Here is a 17,939-nt window from a genome sequence, read left to right as displayed (position 1 = left end):
TTTATTTAAGGAACAGAAGAGAGGCAATTCTTTGTCTGAACAGCACTTGTATAATAACCATTTTCATCTAGGTCAATTATATTCACCTCGGTGTGGAATGTGATAAGCTAATGGGTTTCTATAAATACTGTCCCTTGCTGAATCCTTTTTGTGGATGATTTATCAGCTTCAAGTATGATCTGTACTCATGGCCAGAGATCATGTCACAATAGTAATTGTGCAGATGTATGTTTGGTGAACCCTGTCACCTACTTTGTTGTATTGGTTCCTTCTGTTATGAGATCACTTTTATATTGAAATGATGCAGAACTAAGAATAAGTAGATTTTTTTTAGACTTACCGTAAAATCTCTTTCTCTGAGCTTCTATTGGGGGACACAAGACCATGGGTATATGCTGTTTGCCCTTAGAAGGCTGACACTAGGCAAAAAACAAAAGAAAGTGAGCTCCTCCCAGCAGGATATACCCGCCTCTTGGCTCTGAGCAACTCAGTTTAGTCCCAAAGCAGAAGGAGAACCGATCAAGAAAGGAACAGTCTGAACAAAAACCCAGACAAAAGAAAGGAACAGACCACAAAAAACACCCCCGCATCACAGCGGCGGAAACTGGCTGGCCACAAACAAACCAATGGGTGGGTGCTGTGTCCCCCAATAGAAGCTCCGAGAGAGATTTTACGGTAAGTCTCAAAATCTACTTTTCTCGAGCATTTCATTGGGGGATACAGGACCATAGGACGTCCTAAAGCAGTCCCTGGGGAGGGAAAAACCAGCTTTCCAGCCATAAAAAAAATACTCAGGCGGATGGCTGAACTGCCGCCTGCAAGACCCTGTGGCCCAGGCCCGCACTGGAGGAAGCAGAAGTGTGAACACGGTAAAACTTGGAAAAGGTATGCAGAGATGACCAAGTTGCCGACTTGCAAACCTGCAGAGCCAAAGCCCGTGGCTGACCACCCAGGAAGCCCCCGCCGTGCGTGTGTGGAGTGAGCAGTCACTCCAAAGGGGGGCACCTGACCCTTGCAACGATACCTTTCCGAAATGGCGGAGCGTGTCCAGTGGGAGACCTTGGAAGCCGGGAGTCCCTTGCATCTTCCGTCGGGAAGAACAAATAGTCACACCTCCGGAAAGAGGAAGTGACCGAAAAATAGGTCCGAACTGCCCGAACAAAGTCAAGCTTGTGAATCCGGCGTTCCTGCAGTTGAGAAGGGGACGGACAGAAAGAAGGCAACACTATCCCCTCGTTCAAGTGAAATGAAGTCGCAACCTTTGATTGAAAGGGGGGTACCGGCCGAAGGACCACCTTGTCTTGGTGAAGCACCAGAAAAGGGGAACTGCAAGAGAGGGCAGCAAACTCGGACACACGGCGAATGGGCGTGATGGTGACAAGGAAGGCCACCTTCCAGGAAAGGAATCAAAGGGAAACCTGCCCAAGAGGCTCAAAAGGAGTGCCCTGCAGAACATCCAAAATGAGGTTGAGGTCCCAAGGTGCAGTGGGGGAACGGAGTGACCTCGTGAGCCACGACCTGCAAAAAAGTGTGCACATGAAGGTCGGCAGAAAGGGGGCATTGGAAGAGAACAGAAAGTACCAAAACCTGCTCCTTGATGGAACTGAGGGCAAGGTGCGTTTCCAGGCCCGGTTGCAAAAAGGGCAGGAGATCTGACAAGGAAAAAGAGGTGTGGGAGAGAGAGAACAAGCCTCACACCAACGGAAGTATAGTCGCGAGGTACAGTGGTATATCCTGGCGGATGATGGCTTCCGGGCATGGAGCATGGTCCGGAGAATCCTTGAGCCCTCAAAACTGCGGTTTCAACCGCCACGCCGCCAAACGCAGCAGAGGTGAATTGGGGTGGCAGAGAGGACCTTGAGAGAGGTCGGGACGATCTGGAAGACAGAAGGAACGTCTGCCACGAGACTGACCATGTCCGTGTACCACATGCGACGAGGCCAATCTGGAGCCACCAGAATCAGAGACTCCCTCCGCCTTGAGCTTCTGGACGACCCTAGGAAGAGGTAGGGGAGAGTGATGGGGGTGCAAGGAACCACAAGAGCGTCCACTGACAGAGCCAGGGGATCCTGTGACCTGGAGACTAAGCGAGTGAAGACCTCCAGGTGCAGGGACCACTCGCCAGGGTAGATGGTGGAGCGACTTAAAAAGTCTGCTTCCCAATTGTTGATCCCGGGAATGTGAACCGCTGATATGGCTGAAACGTCAAGTTCCCTCATGGCCGCCGAGCTGTGAGTGCCGCCCTGGTGATGTATGCCACGGCTGTGGCATTGTCCGTCTGCACCCGTACCGGAAGGCCCCGCAGCTGGCGACTCCAGTGAAAAAGGCACCGGAAGATCGCACAGAGCTCCAGAACATTGATGGGTAGGCTGGACTCCCACGGGGTCCAACGGCCCTGGACGGTTTTGTCCCGGAACCCCCCCCCATTCCCCAAGCTTGCAGGTGGGGGATCAGGCAGCGCCATGCTCCAGTCGCCCCACGCTCGAGAAAACAACAAAGGAAAGAAAAACTAAACTTTAGCTGAAACTAAGAAAAAAACTAAAGAAATAAGACCAGGTCTGGAGAGCTCCAGACCTGTGTCTGCCTCCTACTGACATTAAGCTAAAACTGAGTTGCTCAGAGCTAGAAGGCGGGTTTATCCTGCTGGGAGGAGCTGACTTTCTTTTGTTCTAGTGTCAGCCTCCTAGTGGCAAGCAGCATATACCCTTGGTCCTGTGTCCCCCAGAAATTTATATCTTTTTAGTCTTCTCATCAATAGTATTGGCTGTAGTAGCATGGAATCTTGGGCACTCTGACACGCTCTTATTTACTCAAAATAAATAACTAAAGATTTTAACCAAATATTGACCAATGACCTATTTTGAAGGGGATCTAAATGAGCTATTGCTTTAGTATTATTTCTTTTACAGATTTTAAGGTAATTAAAAAGGTAATATTTTTTTACCTGTACATGAAGAATAAACTACATTTCAGTATGTGTGTAAATTAAATTCATGGCCGTAAATGTTGGCATCCCTAAAATTTTTCAAGAAAATGAAGTATTTCTCACAGAAAGGAATTGCAGTAACACATGTTTTGCTTTACACATGTTTATTCCCTTTGTGTGTATTGGAACTAAACCGAAAAAAAAGGAGGAAAAAAGCAAATTGGACATAATGTCACACCAAACTCCAAAAATGGGCTGGACAAAATTATTGGCACCCTTAACTTAATATTTGGTTGCACACCCTTTTGAAAAAATAACTGAAATCAGTCGCTTCGTATAACCATCAATAAGCTTCTTACACCTCTCAGCCGGAATGTTGGACCACTCTTCCTTTGCAAACTGCTCCAGGTCTCTTATTGGAAGGGTGCCTTTTCCCATCAGCAATTTTAAGATCTCTCCACAGGTGTTCAATGGGATTTAGATCTGGACTTATTGCTGGTCACTTCAGAACTTTCCAGCGCTTTGTTGCCATCCTTTTCTGGGTGCTTTTTGATGTATGTTTGGGGTCATTGTCCTGCTGGAAGACCCAAGATCTCGGACGCAAACCCAGCTTTCTGGCACTGGGCTTTACAGTGTGACCCAAAATCTGTTGGTAATCCTCAGATTTCATTATGCCTTGTATACATTCAAGGCACCCAGTGCCAGAGGCAGCAAAACAACCCCAAAACATAATTGAACCTCCACCATATTTCACTGTAGGTATTGTGTTCTATTCTTTTTATAGGCCTCATTCTGTTTTCAGTAAGCAGTAGAATGATGTGCTTCACCAAAATGCTCTATCTTGGTCTCCTCTGTCCACAAGAAGTTTTCCCAGAAGGATTTTGGCTTACTCAAGTTCATTTTGGCAAAAATGTAGTCTCACTTTTTTATATCTGTGTCAGTAGTGGGGTCCTCCTGGGTCTCCTGCCATAGCGTTTCATTTAATTTAACTGTCAACGCAGAGTTCGCTCTGACACTGATGCTCCCTGAGCCTGCAGGACAGCTTGAATATCTTTGGAACTTGTTTGGGGCTGCTTATCCACCATCCAGACTATCCTGCGTTGACACCTTTCATCAATTTTTCTCTTCAGTCCATGCCCAGAGAGATTAGCTACAGTGCCATGGGTTGCAAACTTCTAGATTTGCCTTTGTACACAGTGTGCAACATTATCAAGATCTCTGGAGATGAACTTGAGAACCAAAATTGTGGAAAAATATCAACAATCTCAAGTAACAAGTCCTCAGACAGTTCTCTTCTCCTCTTTCTGTTGTCCAGGCTTAGCGTGGCACACACAATGCAAAGACAAAGTGAACTTCTCTCCTTTATTCAGGTGTAATTTTTATATTGCCCACACCTGTTACTTGCCGCAGGTGAGTTTTTAAAGGAGCATCACGTGCTTTAAACAATCTTATTTTCCACAATTTTGAAAGGGTGCCAATAATTTTCTCCAGCCAATTTTTGGAGTTTGGTGTGACATTATATCTAATTTGCTTTTTTTCCTCCCTTTTTTTTTTGTTTAATTCCAATACACACAAAGGGAATAAACATGTGTATAGCAAATCCATGTGTTACTGCAATCCTTGTCTGTGAGAAATACTTCATTTTCTTGAAGAAAAATTCCAGGGGTGCCAACATTTATGCCCATGACTGTATATTAATCCATTGCTTTAGTCATTTAAAAATAATCTTATACAACCCATGTTTATGTTGTATTGTAGTGTGCAGGCTGGAAATGTTTCCCTTGTCATTTTCTGTTAGGCTCAGTTGACATGCCATTTGGACCTTTTGCCACCATTAAGACCTTATGACCCAATATATGCCCCTGTGTACTATATATTACCTATAGGATCTTAGGCAGGAGAAACCTTTACAATTACTTTTGTAGGATACCTCTTAACTGGGAATTGTAGTTGACTACACTTCTGTGTACAGAAATAAATGAATGAGGTCCATTGTGTTTGTCCATGTGGCCATTTGTGTAGCTTATCTGTCCATAGTGTTTCAAGTTGAATGAATATCTCTTGTATGGCCTGCATTGTGTAAAAAATATTTCTTTTAAGCCAACTTGTGCTTTGTGATGTGTTCTCTAGCCATCTATTCATATAGGTCATCTGATACATGTTATCTGGTTTTCTTTGTTCTGTAAAATGAATACAGCTAGGCCAAGATTAGACCAGAGAAACAAACACTTCATGGCTCGATCCCTGAAGGTTCTACTTTTAATAAAACCTAAAACTATAAAGACCAGTAAAGTAGTTTCCACCCTTTGTACAAGACTGTAACTTTGAACTTTCTTCTCCAGCTGAAGGTTATGCTGCCTTCCAGGAGGACAGTTCCGGTGATGAAGCAGAGAGCCCGTCCAAAATGAAGAGGTCCAAGGGAATCCATGTATTCAAGAAACCCAGTTTTTCTAAGAAGAAGGAAAAAGACTTCAAAATAAAAGAGAAACCTAAAGAAGAGAAGCACAAAGAAGACAAGCACAAAGACAAGAAGTCCAAGGACCTAACTGCTGCAGATGTAGTCAAGCAATGGAAAGAGAAAAAGAAAAAAAAGAAGCCCACCCCAGAGCCAGAAGCACCACCTGTAGATGTGCCCAGGCTGAGGCCGGTGTTCGGTATTCCACTGGCTGCAGCTGCAGAAAGAACCATGATGTGTGATGGGATCCGGCTGCCGGCAGTATTTCGGGAATGCATAGATTTCATTGAGCAACATGGCATGAAATGTGAAGGCATCTACAGAGTGTCAGGTAAAACTGGCACCGATGACCGATCAGACCACACATGACCACACATGACCACCAATGACAAAACTGTTTAAATTCCACAATCTCGATTGATCGTACCCTGAGTTTCCCGCTGCTAGATTGATCTGTGGCAGAAAACCCGCCGTGGCTCAAACCCACAGCTGGAAACTTAATTAACATCTCATGTGTAAAGGTGCCCTTATAGTGTAGGTGCCAAGTGAGAGGATGTGTAATACATTTAAACAAGAATAGTCCATGGCATTTCAGTTTGGATATGTTTGATATTTTATTTGCATTCATTGTGAAAATAGGAAAGTACATGTAGTAACACAATTGGTGCTATTGTATATATTTTTCTGGCTAGATAGAAGGTTGACTTTTTAGTAATAGTAGCAGATAGTGTGTGAAATGTTTGAGTCCACCTAGGACATTCTCAAGCCTTATGTTCAGGCAGCATGTGATACACATATGTGGGTCTCAGTCAGAAGGAATGATAGCAGCTGGCACCTGCTAGATAAGGAGTGGGCTCAATCATATTGCTATACTAATAGCTGCAAAACTATATTGGTGTATGCTTTTTAAAGGGGTTATCGATGATTAGAAAAAATGCTGCTTCTTTCTTGCAAAAAACGTCAGCACTCCTGTCCACAGGTTGTCTGGTATTGCAGCTCGGCTCCATTAAGGTGAATAAGACTGAGCTGTAGTACTACACACCATCTATGAACAGTTGGACAAGCCGAAATATAGTGCCCTGTATTGAAGGGGAAAAAAAAATTGGATTGGTGACTTAGACTTAATATCTGTTCTTTAGCATAAATAATGTGAAGCAAGCAACAAGTATGGCATTAGGATTTTTCGTTTTTGGTTTACTAAATTTTAAACCATTTATTTTATTTTTTATTTATCTATAATCTTTTGCCAGGAATCAAGTCAAAGGTGGATGAGTTAAAAGCTGCCTATGACCGTGAAGAGTCTCCAAACCTTGATGACTATGAGCCTTACACAGTTGCCAGCCTACTGAAGCAATACTTGCGTGAGCTACCTGAGAATGTCCTCACCAAAGAATTAATGCCTAAATTTGAAGAAGCCTGTGGCAAGAGCAGTGAGGCAGAGAGGCTGCAGGAGTGTCAGCGGCTGTTGAAGGAGCTGCCAGATTGCAACCTTTACATGATTTCATGGCTCATTGTGCACATGGACCATGTCATCGAGAAAGAACTTGAAACTAAAATGAACATACAGAATATTTCAATTGTGCTGAGCCCAACAGTTCAGGTACATAAGACAATTGTCCTAGAGGTAACACTGTATGGACAGTGGAATTTTGGATATTCTGAAACAGCATTTCAGCTATTAATGTTCAAGACCAGCATACAGCTCAGTAGTAATAACAGTCTGGGTGGTTTAAGCACAGATTATAATGTGATTTGTGTCAGAGGCTCTGTGTCAAATGTGTTAAGTACAACTTCTTTTTGTGCCATGTTATGCATTTCAGAAGTAATATTAGAAAAGAGAAAACCTTTGCTGGTTGTAGTTAACACATCCTGGTAACAGGGTTGATATTCTTGCAGGAATATGCCAAATGGAAAACAATTTCGATAAACTAGAGGAATGGTCACATTTCTGGCAACTAACATTTTATGTGGATAAGTGCAAGATAATATAGAATATTTGATACAGTCCTAACCTCAGTATCTGAAGAAAGAAATTTAGGGGTCATTATTTCAGAAGACTTAGAGCTAGGCAGATAATGTCAGAGAGCAGCAGGAAATGCTAGCAGAATGCTTGGATGTATAGGGAGAGGTATAAGCAGTAGAAAGAGAGAAGTGCTCATGCCGCTGTACAGAACACTGGTGAGGCCTCACTTGGAATATTTTGCGCAGACCTGGAGGCCGTATCTCCAGAAGGATCTAGATCATCTAGAGAGAGTTCAGAGAAGAGCTACTAAACTAGTACATGGATTGCAGGATAAAACTTTCCAGGAAAGATTAAAAGACAACAAACGACTTCAGCAAGGAACAGGAATTATCAGCGGCGCTGTGCAGGACATCAAACTTTACTGGATAAGCATACAAGAAGCTGAAGAAGCTGCGCATGTGCAGTGAAACGTGTTGTATGCTTATCCAGTAAAGTTTTATCCATCACCTGGCGTCTCCCGCGATAGATGTCCTATTAGCTATACAGGAAGGCTGCAGTCAGGCTGAACAATCATTTCCTCTAAACGCTTACCATTGTTGTGTATGTGTGTGTACACAACCTGCTCTGGTAAGCTGCTGCTACATGCACCATGGAGTGCCTCTGCTTTTTGTTCAGGAAAGATTAATGGACCTTAACATGTATAGTTTGGAAGAAAGAAGAGACAGAGGGGATATGATAGAGACTCTTAAATACATAAAGGGAATTAACACGGTAAAGGAGGAGAGCATATTTAAAAGAAAAACTACCACAAGAGGGCATTGTTTTAAACTAGAGGGACAAGGGGTTCTGCAGTAATATCAGGAAGTATTACTTTTCTGAGAGAGTAGTGGATGCATGGAATTGCCTTACTGTAGAAGTGGTAGCTGAAAATACAGTGAAGGAGTTTAAGCATGCCTGAGATATACATATCTCTAGCTTATATGAAGGATAGCCTAATGCCTAAGGCTATCCTTCATATAAGATAGAGATAAGGACTATTGATAGTATTCAGAATATTGGGCAGACTAGATGGGCAAAATGGTTGATGATCTGCCGACACATTCTATGTTTCTATGTTGTAGTTGACATATCCTATTTTCCATGGGACAGAATTTATGGTAGGGTACTGTAGGTGTGATTCATGTTGGTCACCCTAAAGTTTACAATAGTTCTTACATTATGCGTCCAGAATCCATACTTGGGGTTCCTTTTACATGACCATGGTCTGTGCATATGCTGTACTGTTAATGTGTGCAGCAGCATCTGCATTCCTGGTAACTGACCATTAAAATGTTAGTAAATTTTACTCATTAATCTATTTAAAAAGTATATGGTTTCTGCATTACTGACAAATAGTATAAACTTTAATTAGGACAGACTGAATCTACCATACTCCCTATCCTAATTCTGCCTCTGAGCAGAGATAGTAGCATTTGTGGGGCTATAAAGACAGGTGCATGGACTTTTGTAAATGTACGATTGTCTATGTTTTAAAGTAAAACCGGCATCGGTTTCACCCACAAATTAACTTCCACCCATAACTCCATACTGATGTGCAGGTGGCGCTGATCACAGGGGTGTTTTTTGTTTTTTTTTGTACGTTGCACCATTGCAGACATATAGCTGAAATCAGAAATATGCAAATTAGTCTCTTTGGTGTACTGTGGGCTTTCCCTCTCTTCTTGATGCAATTGTTTACCCACCCAGCTGGTTCCTGAACAACAGTCCCTTAATAAATAGTCTCTCCAGAAGCAATTAGTGGCTACATCCTGGGGATGATTACGGTACATTCACAATACGGAATCTCCGGCACCACCAAAATCCATCTGTGCTAGGACTGTCACTGTTGAGTGCAATGCAGTCTTCAGTATGAATGGGCCCTTATAAATTTATTAAGGGGGTTGTTTTGAAACCAGCCACATGGGTGTACCAGTGCACCAAGAGGCTAGGAAACTCCTCCAGTGCAAATTTAGTTATTAATATTGTAGCTATCAGGCAGGTTAGTGCGGGTGATGCTGCTTTTACTGCTTTGTTTTCTTTGCATTTACAGAAGGAAAATTTGACCAATTGCCTGATTCTGTTTGACAGCTGCAACCATAACTTAATGAAATAAGTATCCACTGTTGCTAGTGACGTGCTAAAACTTGCCATACACATTAAAGTTGGCCAAACCTACCAATCACCTAATGTGTATGGTTGTTTCCCCACTCTGCCAGATGGTTTTGTACTCGTGGCTTTCTCCTATTTCTCCATTTAGAATACATGTACACTCTGCTGAGTGTATGTAGGAATCAGAATCTGAAATGTATAGCTAGTTTAAAGGAATATTCCAGTTTCCCCACACTGCTCACCTGCTTCTGAAAAGAGATGTTGGAGCAGAACCTGGCCCCTCTGCAAATCACTGGCTGCAGAGGTGTCCTATCTCTGCTACTGATTGGTTGAGTGGGCCTGTCCTTCTGAGATGTTCCAGTAGTAAAGCATACATTTTTTTTTTTTTTTACTGGAATACCCCTTTTAAAGGGGTACTCCGCCCCTAGACATCTTATCCCCTATCCAAAGGATAGGGGATAAGATGTCAGATCGCCGGGGTCCCGCTGCTGGGGACCCCGGGGATCCCCGCTGCAGCACCCTGCCATCATTACTGCGCAGAGCGAGATCGCTCTGCACATAATGACGGGCAATACAGGGGCCGGAGCACCGTTATGTCACGGCTCCGCCCCTCGTGATGTCACGGTCCGCCCCCGTCAATACAAGTCTATGGGAGGGGGTGTGGCGGTCATCACACCCCCTGCCATAGACTTGCATTAAGGGGACGGGCCGTGATGTCATGAGGGGCGGAGCCATGACGTCACGCTGCTCCGGCTCCTGTATCGCCCGTCATTACGCACAGAGCGAACTCGCTCTGTGCAGTAATGATGGCAGGGTGCCGCAGCGGGGATCCCCGGGGTTCCCAGCAGCGGGACTGCGGCGATCTAACATCTTATCCCCTATCCTTTGGATAGGGGAAAAGATGCCAGGGGCGGAGTACCCCTTTAAGCCTTGGCCTTTTACAAGAAAATGGACCTCCTAGTACTATACCTTGACTGACATGACCCTTTTCTTGCTTCAATAGGATCAGACTTCTACTGTTGTTGTTTAATGTCCTACCTACCATCCATGGTTTTTCTCCAGAAATTCTCTAAAATAAGTGGTGAATGGAGAAGGGCCTTGAGATCATTGAGTTGAGAGAGTAGTGATCACTTCTTTTGTGTTAAGGGTTTAGAAAGTAGAACTGAAGATTCTATTACACAATATCGGCTGATAACTTTGTAAGAGGTATCTTAGCTGGTCTCATATTTTAAGCAGGTTTAAAAACAATCATTAATCAGTCACACATCTCTGTAGAAGGGGAAATGTGACCGACAATAATGGAGTAAAGAGCAGCATGAATGATGCAGCGTGGCCCTGCCCATGCGGTAATCGAGTTATGTAATACGCTTCTTGGCATCAATATACAGTGGGGATCAAAAGTTTGGGCACCCCAGGTAAAAATTTTTATTAATGTGCATGAAGAAGCCAAGGAAAGATGGGAAAAATCTCCAAAAGGCATAAAATTAAAGATTAGACATTCTTATATGCCAACAAAAGTTAGATTTTATTTCCATCATTTACACTTTAAAAATAACAGAAAACAAAAAAATGGCTTCTGCAAAAGTTTGGGCACCTTGCAGAATTTATAAAATGCACTGCCCCCTTTGCAAAACTGAGACCTGCCAGTGTCATGGATTGTTCTCAATCATCATCTGGGAAGACCAGGTGATGTCAATCTTAAAGGTTTTAAATGCCCAGACTCATCTGACCTTGCCCCAACAATCAGCACCATGTCTAGAAATCTGAAACTGAAAATAGTTGACGCTCACAAAGCTGGAGAAGGCTATAAGAAACATTTTCAGATGTCAATATCCTCTGTTCGGAATGTAATTAAGAAATGGCAGTCATCAGGAACAGTGGAAGTTAAAGCAAGATCTGGAAGAACAAGAAAAATATCAGACAGAACAGCTTGCAGGATTGTGAGAAAAACAATTCAAAACCCACGTTTGACTGCACAATCCCTCCAGAAAGATCTGGCAGACACTGGAGTTGTGGTACACTATTCCACTATAAAGAGATACTTGTACAAATATGGTCTTCATAGAAGAGACATCAGAAGAAAACCTCTTCTACGTCCTCACCACAAAAATCTGCGTTTGAACTTTGCAAATGAACATATAGACAAGCCTGATGCATTTTGGAAACAAGTTCTGTGTACTTATGAGGTTAAAATTGAACTTTTTGTCCGGAATGAGCAAAGGTATGTTTGGAGAAGAAGGAACAGAATTTAATGAAAAGAACCTCTGTCCAACTGTTAAGCATGGGAGTGGATCAATTATGCTTTGGGGTTGTACTGCAGCCAGTGGCACAGGGAACATCTCACGAGTAGAAGGAAAAATGGATTCAATAAAATTTCAGCAAATTTTGGATGCTAACTGGATGCCATCTGTGATAAAGCTGAAGTTCAAGAGAGGATGGCTTCTACAAATGGATAATGATCCTAAACACACCTCAAAATCCACGGGGGATTACATCAAGAGGCGTAAACTGAAGGTTTTGCCATGGCCTTCACAATCTCCTGACCGCAACATAACTGAAAATCTATGGATAGACCTTAAAAGAGCAGTGCGTGACAGACAGCCCAGAAATCTCAAAGAACTGGAAGACTTTTGTAAGGAAGAATGGGCAAAGATACCTCAATCAAGAATTGAAAGACTCTTGGCTGGCTACAAAAAGCATTTACAAGCTGTGATACTTGCCAAAGGGGGCAGTACAAGATATTAACTCTGCAGGGTGCTCAAACTTTTGCAGATGCCTTTTTTTTTTTTTTCTGTTATTTTGAAAGTGTAAATGATGGAAATAAAATCTAACTTCTGTTGACATATTATAAAAATGTCTAAACTGTAATTTGATGCTTTTTTGGAGATTTTTCTATCTTTCCTTGGCTTCTTTATGCACATTAATAGAAATTTTTACCTGGGGTGCCCAAACTTTTGATCCCAGTGCTCTTGCTGGACATGGGTCAATATAATATTACCCCAACCTGTCCTCACAGTGCAGTTTGTAAAAATGTATGTTGTCTTTTGTTTTAGATCAGCAACAGAGTCCTGTATGTATTCTTTACACACGTGCAAGAGTTGTTTGGTGGAATGGTTATCAAGAAAGTGGTAAAACCTCTTCGTTGGTCTAATATGGCTACCATGCCTGCCCTGCCTGAAACTCAAGAAACTATCAAAGAGGAAATTAGGCGGCAGGTTTGTTGTCACATTTATACCTGTAAACCTATCTCTGTTTTGAAAGCTAAGGGCTAATGTTGTTTTCTGGCTTATACTCCTCCATGCGGTATACTGTTCTATATCATATACTTGGGAAGGGGTGGGGTGGGGGGGCAGTGGCGGTGTCAGCTTAGTATTATACTTGCTCATAGATAAGCCTTCTATTGGGTGTCAGTCACTTCATTTGTAGTGCACCATGCTAGCTTATAGACTGTTAATGATTCCTGTACCTGTAGATGTAGGCAGGCTAATTTCAACACAATATTCTTTATAGACTCCTTATGAGTAAGATTTGTTTGTTTGTTTAGGGGGGGGGGGGTCTGAGTGATGGGACCCCCTTCGAAAAGTGGCAGCATCATTTAAATAAATGAATTTTAGCCTGATCACAGGAACCCCTTAAATAAGCCTGTTATGTAAATGAATTTAGGATAAAACTTATCATATTGAACACACACATTTAACTATTCCTCTGGTTGGCTTTACAGATATTATCTCAAATGTACACCGTACACCATTTTAAATAATTTATACATGTTTTTTTAAATAATTATTTTAGGCTGTTTTTTTTTTTTTTTTTTTCACAATGTCTCAGATCCCACATACAGCCCTCTTATGCTGGGTTCACATCACGTTTTCAGCCATATGGGACTGCATACGGTTGGGGGAGCTAAAACCGGGTGATCTTATATCCCTGCCATATGCCGCCCATATGTAATTCATTTTTGTAACTCATTTTTGCCCCGTATGCTGTTTTCCCAACTGACCTAAAACCGTGGTTGACCACTGTTTTAGGTCTGGTGGAAAACCACATTGAAATGAATTACATATGGGCGGCATATGGCAGGGACACGGGAGCGCCCAGTTTTAGCTTCTCCCAGACGTATGCGGTCCTTTATGGCTGAAAACGTGATGTGAACCCAGCCTTATTGAAGGCTATCTTAGATTCTATAGTGAAGTAGAAAGTCACCATTCAATCTCTTTAAATTATATAAATTGGCATTTTAACAGCTTGTTTTTTGTTTTTGTTTTTTTCTGTAATTTTATAGGAATTTCTCTTAAACTGTTTACATCGGGATTTGCAGGCTGGCATAAAAGATTTGTCTAAGGAAGAAAGGCTGTGGGAGGTGCAGAGAATTTTAACTGCGCTTAAAAGGAAGTTGCGAGAAGCTAAAAGGCAGGTGTGTGACATTCTGTGTATTAGTCTGTCCACTCTGTTAAACATTTCATCAAGAGGCATGCATAATGGCACTGAGAGGACAAGGCTTGCCCTTGTATGGTTCTTGGCGAAGACCCAACATGCTGAATAAGTGCATCATGTGACTTGTTGGACTGTACCCTGTCCAGCACAGCTGCACACATTTCACATGCTGTTCACCTATTTACTATGCTTTCTCTTATGTGTAGTTGCTCTTTTTTTCCCTCATCTGTTGCTAACTAATGCTTTTATACCTTCTATAGGTGTTTAATTTATTCCATGTGTTTACTTTGCACATTTTGTGATTTATAAGATATGTGTATCTAGCGAATTACTTGCACATCTAACTTTCTGCATAGATGTTTATAAAAATATATACATGGGACAGGATAGGATACAGTGCAACACCTGTTTTTACAGGATGGATATTGCATGTTTTAAGAATTTAACCATTCAGCTGTTAGTGCCAATTTTCAAGTTTCCTCCCTAAATTGCTGCGTCAGCCGGTGCCTTCTACTATATGTAAAGGCCATATACCAAATAAATGAAATAAATATGAGAAGCAAAAACCTTTCATGTGACAATGTATCAATGTAGTGTGTATGTGTTACATTATATGTGTGTGTATGTATGTATGTATGTATGTGTATATATATATATATATATATATATATATATATATATATATATATATATATTAGTGTGTGTGTGTATATATATATATATATATATATATATATATATATATATATATATATATATATATATATATATATATATATATATATATATATATATATATATATAATGTATGTATATGTGTAGTTATTGAAAGAGTACATTTCTTTGATATCACAAACCGCATATCATTGTGACCTCCAAAATGCAAATACCACGTCAAAGAAACATTAATAACAGTCACTTTTATAAATTTAAAGCAGATACAATCTTTAACCCCTTAACGACAGGATGTAAATGTACGTCCTGGTGCCCTGTTACTTAACGCACCAGGACTACATTTATGTCCTATACATGAACGCAAGCACCGCAGTAGTGCTTGTGTCATGTACGGCAGGTCCAGGCTGCTATCAGCAGCCAGGAACTCGCCGTAATGGTGGACATCAACGATTGCACTGATGTGCGCCATTAACCCCTCGGATGTCATGATCAATACAGATCACTGCATCTGTGGCAGTGCAGTTGGTAAAGTGGATAATCGGATCGCCCGCGGTGCTGCTGCGGGGATCCGATCATCCAGCATGGTGGCCGGAGGTCCCCTCACCTGCCTCTGTCCATCTCCAGGGGTCTTCTGCTCTGGTCTGAGATTAAGCAGACCAGAGCAGTCGATGACCGATAACACTGATCAAATAAAAATTAAAAATAATAAATAAATTTACATATTTGGTATCTCCACGTGCATAAATGTCCAAGCTATCAAAATATAATGTTATTGATCCCGTATGGTGAACGGCGTAAAATTGCTGCTTTTTTTTTTGTCATATAATATTCAAATTAAATTAATTAAAAGTTTCATATATGAAAATATGGTATAAATAAAAATTACAGATCACTGCGCAAAAAATGAGCTCTCATACTGCCACTTATACGGAAAATGAAAAAGTTATAGGTCGTCAAAATAGAGGGATTTTAAATGCACTAATTTTGTTAAAAAGTTAGATTTTTCATATTTTTTTTTTTTTTAAAGAGGTACAATAATAGAAAAGTATATAATCTTGGTTATCATTTAAATTGTATTGACCAACAGAATAAAGAGAATGTCATTTTTACCGTAAATTATACAGCGTGAAAACGAAACCTTCCAAAATTTGCTAAATTGCATTCTTCTTTTCAATTTCCCCACACAAATAGTAGTATTTTTTTTTTTTTAATTTTGCCATTCATTTTATGGTAAAATGAGTGATGCTAATTGGTACCACAACTGGTACACAAAAAACAAGCCCTCGTACTCATCTGTGGATAGAAATGTAAGAGAGTTATGATTTCTAGAAGGTGAGGAGGAAAAAATGAAAATGCAGAAATAAAATTGGCTGCGTCATTAAGGGCAAAATGGGCTGTGTCCTTAAGGGGTTAAATGTAAACAAGACATAAAAGTATAAAAACTAACTATGGTACAAAAGAGTGACACCCCAGGACCATGTTAGAATGATGGCAGTACAACATATGTGTGAGTGTACAAATATACACATAAATGCAAACTGAGAACATATGTGGATCTAAGGAATGAACATTGGTACAGGATTTCAATACATGTAATCATGCCGTAGTTAAAATGAGCCATTTAGTGTCCTGTACTACACTATGCCCTTCTAAACCAGTAAACCTTGTTGAAAAAACATTGAGCCCCAATACCTTACATATCGGACACTGCTACAAAGTGCCAAAGAGGTGCTCCTATAACTCGGATAACAAGATGGATGGTACACCAACATATAGTTTGCACACTGGACACTGGGATGATGCCCCTCCATATGCACGTTTCAGTGCTAACCATCTTCTGGGGTTTACTCATTTACATAAGCATAGTGCAATTCAGGACACTACATGGTCCATCGTAACTACAGCACTTTATGGAATGATTACGTGTATTGCAGCCCTGTAGCAATGTTCATTCCTTACACCCACACATGGTCTAAGTTTGCCGCTTGCATTTGTGTGTGTGTGTGTCACAAACGAAAGACCGCAGCACTCCAAAGGATAGGTGAATAAGATTTATTGACCCAACATCAGGAACAATATATATCTATTATGTGTGTGTATGTACCGTATATACTCTAATATAAGCCGAGGCCCCTAATTTCACCCCAAAAATCGAGGGGGAGGGGGGGGAGGGAGGGGGAGGGATGGGGAGGGAGAGGGAGAGAGGGAACAAATGTGTGTGTGTGTGTATATATACACACACAAGTTTGTTGTACTGCTGATATTATAATGTGGTCCCTGAGTTGTTGATCTATTGTCCCATTGTTTGCTTGTTCCCTCTTTTAGTTTTTTATACTTCTATGTTTATACTCAGTAAAATTTTATATACTTTATATGTACAAGTGACTCTTATACACATTAGAAAAAAAGGCAGCTGAACCCTTTGATTTTGGCTGAAGCAATTGACTGTGTTTGGGGGTCTTCTCAGACTCCCATCCCCCAAATAGGAGATGTTGGGGTACATTTAAACTATCGAATTTTCGAGCAGAATTTTGCTGATACAGCTTGGCATTGTTTTCAATGGGATTCTTCTGCACCGTTCACACTGGAATTTGGGTAACATCCAAAACCTCTTTATTATTTCAGTGGAATTGTTCAGACATCACCATTGACAGCAAAGCAGTCCACATGGAATTCCACTGACGAAATAAGGATGTTTTGGATGTCTGTAATGATCCTACCTCTGCAGTTCATTGAATCTCTGCCCAGAAATATCCGGCTGGAGATTCCGTAGTGTGAATATAGCCTTAAGAGAGGGCCAGATCCTTTTGTTCTCAGAAAGATAGGTCACCACCATTGGAGTCTGGTAGTGGCTTCCCCTCATCTTTTCATTCAGAACTGAATGTTCACATGAATAGGGGTATTGAAAGAGAGAGCTGTTGGGCAAATGAATGCAGCTATCATTTATGTGTGAGTACCTTTTAGTTATCATAGAGCTAGCATGATTTACGTCTAGCAAAATAAAATTTGCATAGTAATTTTATCCCAAGTACTCTTAACAGGACTGTGAAACCAAAATTGCCCAAGAAATTGCCAGCCTTTCAAAGGAAGATGTCTCCAAAGAAGAAATGACAGAAAATGAGGAGGAGGTCCTCAATATACTGCTTGCCCAGGTTAGTGCGGTATGAGCTTATCTAGAATTACCTAGATGGTCAATGTTCTAATATATAGACCACTGCTCCTGTTCTAAATGTTCCATTGTGCTATCTAGGGGGAGATTTATCAAAACCTGTCCAGAGGAAAATTTGCTGAGTTGCCCAAAGCAACCAATCAGATCGCTTCTTTCATTTCTGAAAAGG

General features: G+C 41.3%; 1 protein-coding gene across 3 annotated transcripts in view; it reads left to right on the top strand.

Annotated features, from left to right (window-relative positions):
- The window catches only part of RALBP1 (ralA binding protein 1), a 48,257-nt gene that overhangs the window by 21,037 nt on the left and 9,281 nt on the right, over nucleotides 1-17,939 (top strand). For all 3 annotated transcript variants that reach the window (XM_056521572.1, XM_056521574.1, XM_056521573.1), the window contains exons 3-7: nucleotides 5,269-5,712; nucleotides 6,632-6,981; nucleotides 12,546-12,707; nucleotides 13,775-13,906; nucleotides 17,643-17,753. In XM_056521572.1, coding sequence (XP_056377547.1) covers nucleotides 5,269-5,712; nucleotides 6,632-6,981; nucleotides 12,546-12,707; nucleotides 13,775-13,906; nucleotides 17,643-17,753 — 1,199 coding nt within the window. The remainder of the gene's footprint in view (nucleotides 1-5,268; nucleotides 5,713-6,631; nucleotides 6,982-12,545; nucleotides 12,708-13,774; nucleotides 13,907-17,642; nucleotides 17,754-17,939) is intronic.

This window comes from Hyla sarda, chromosome 5, assembly GCF_029499605.1.
Source record: "Hyla sarda isolate aHylSar1 chromosome 5, aHylSar1.hap1, whole genome shotgun sequence".
Lineage (NCBI taxonomy): Eukaryota > Metazoa > Chordata > Amphibia > Anura > Hylidae > Hyla > Hyla sarda.
This window is presented reverse-complemented; position numbering and strand designations above follow the sequence as displayed.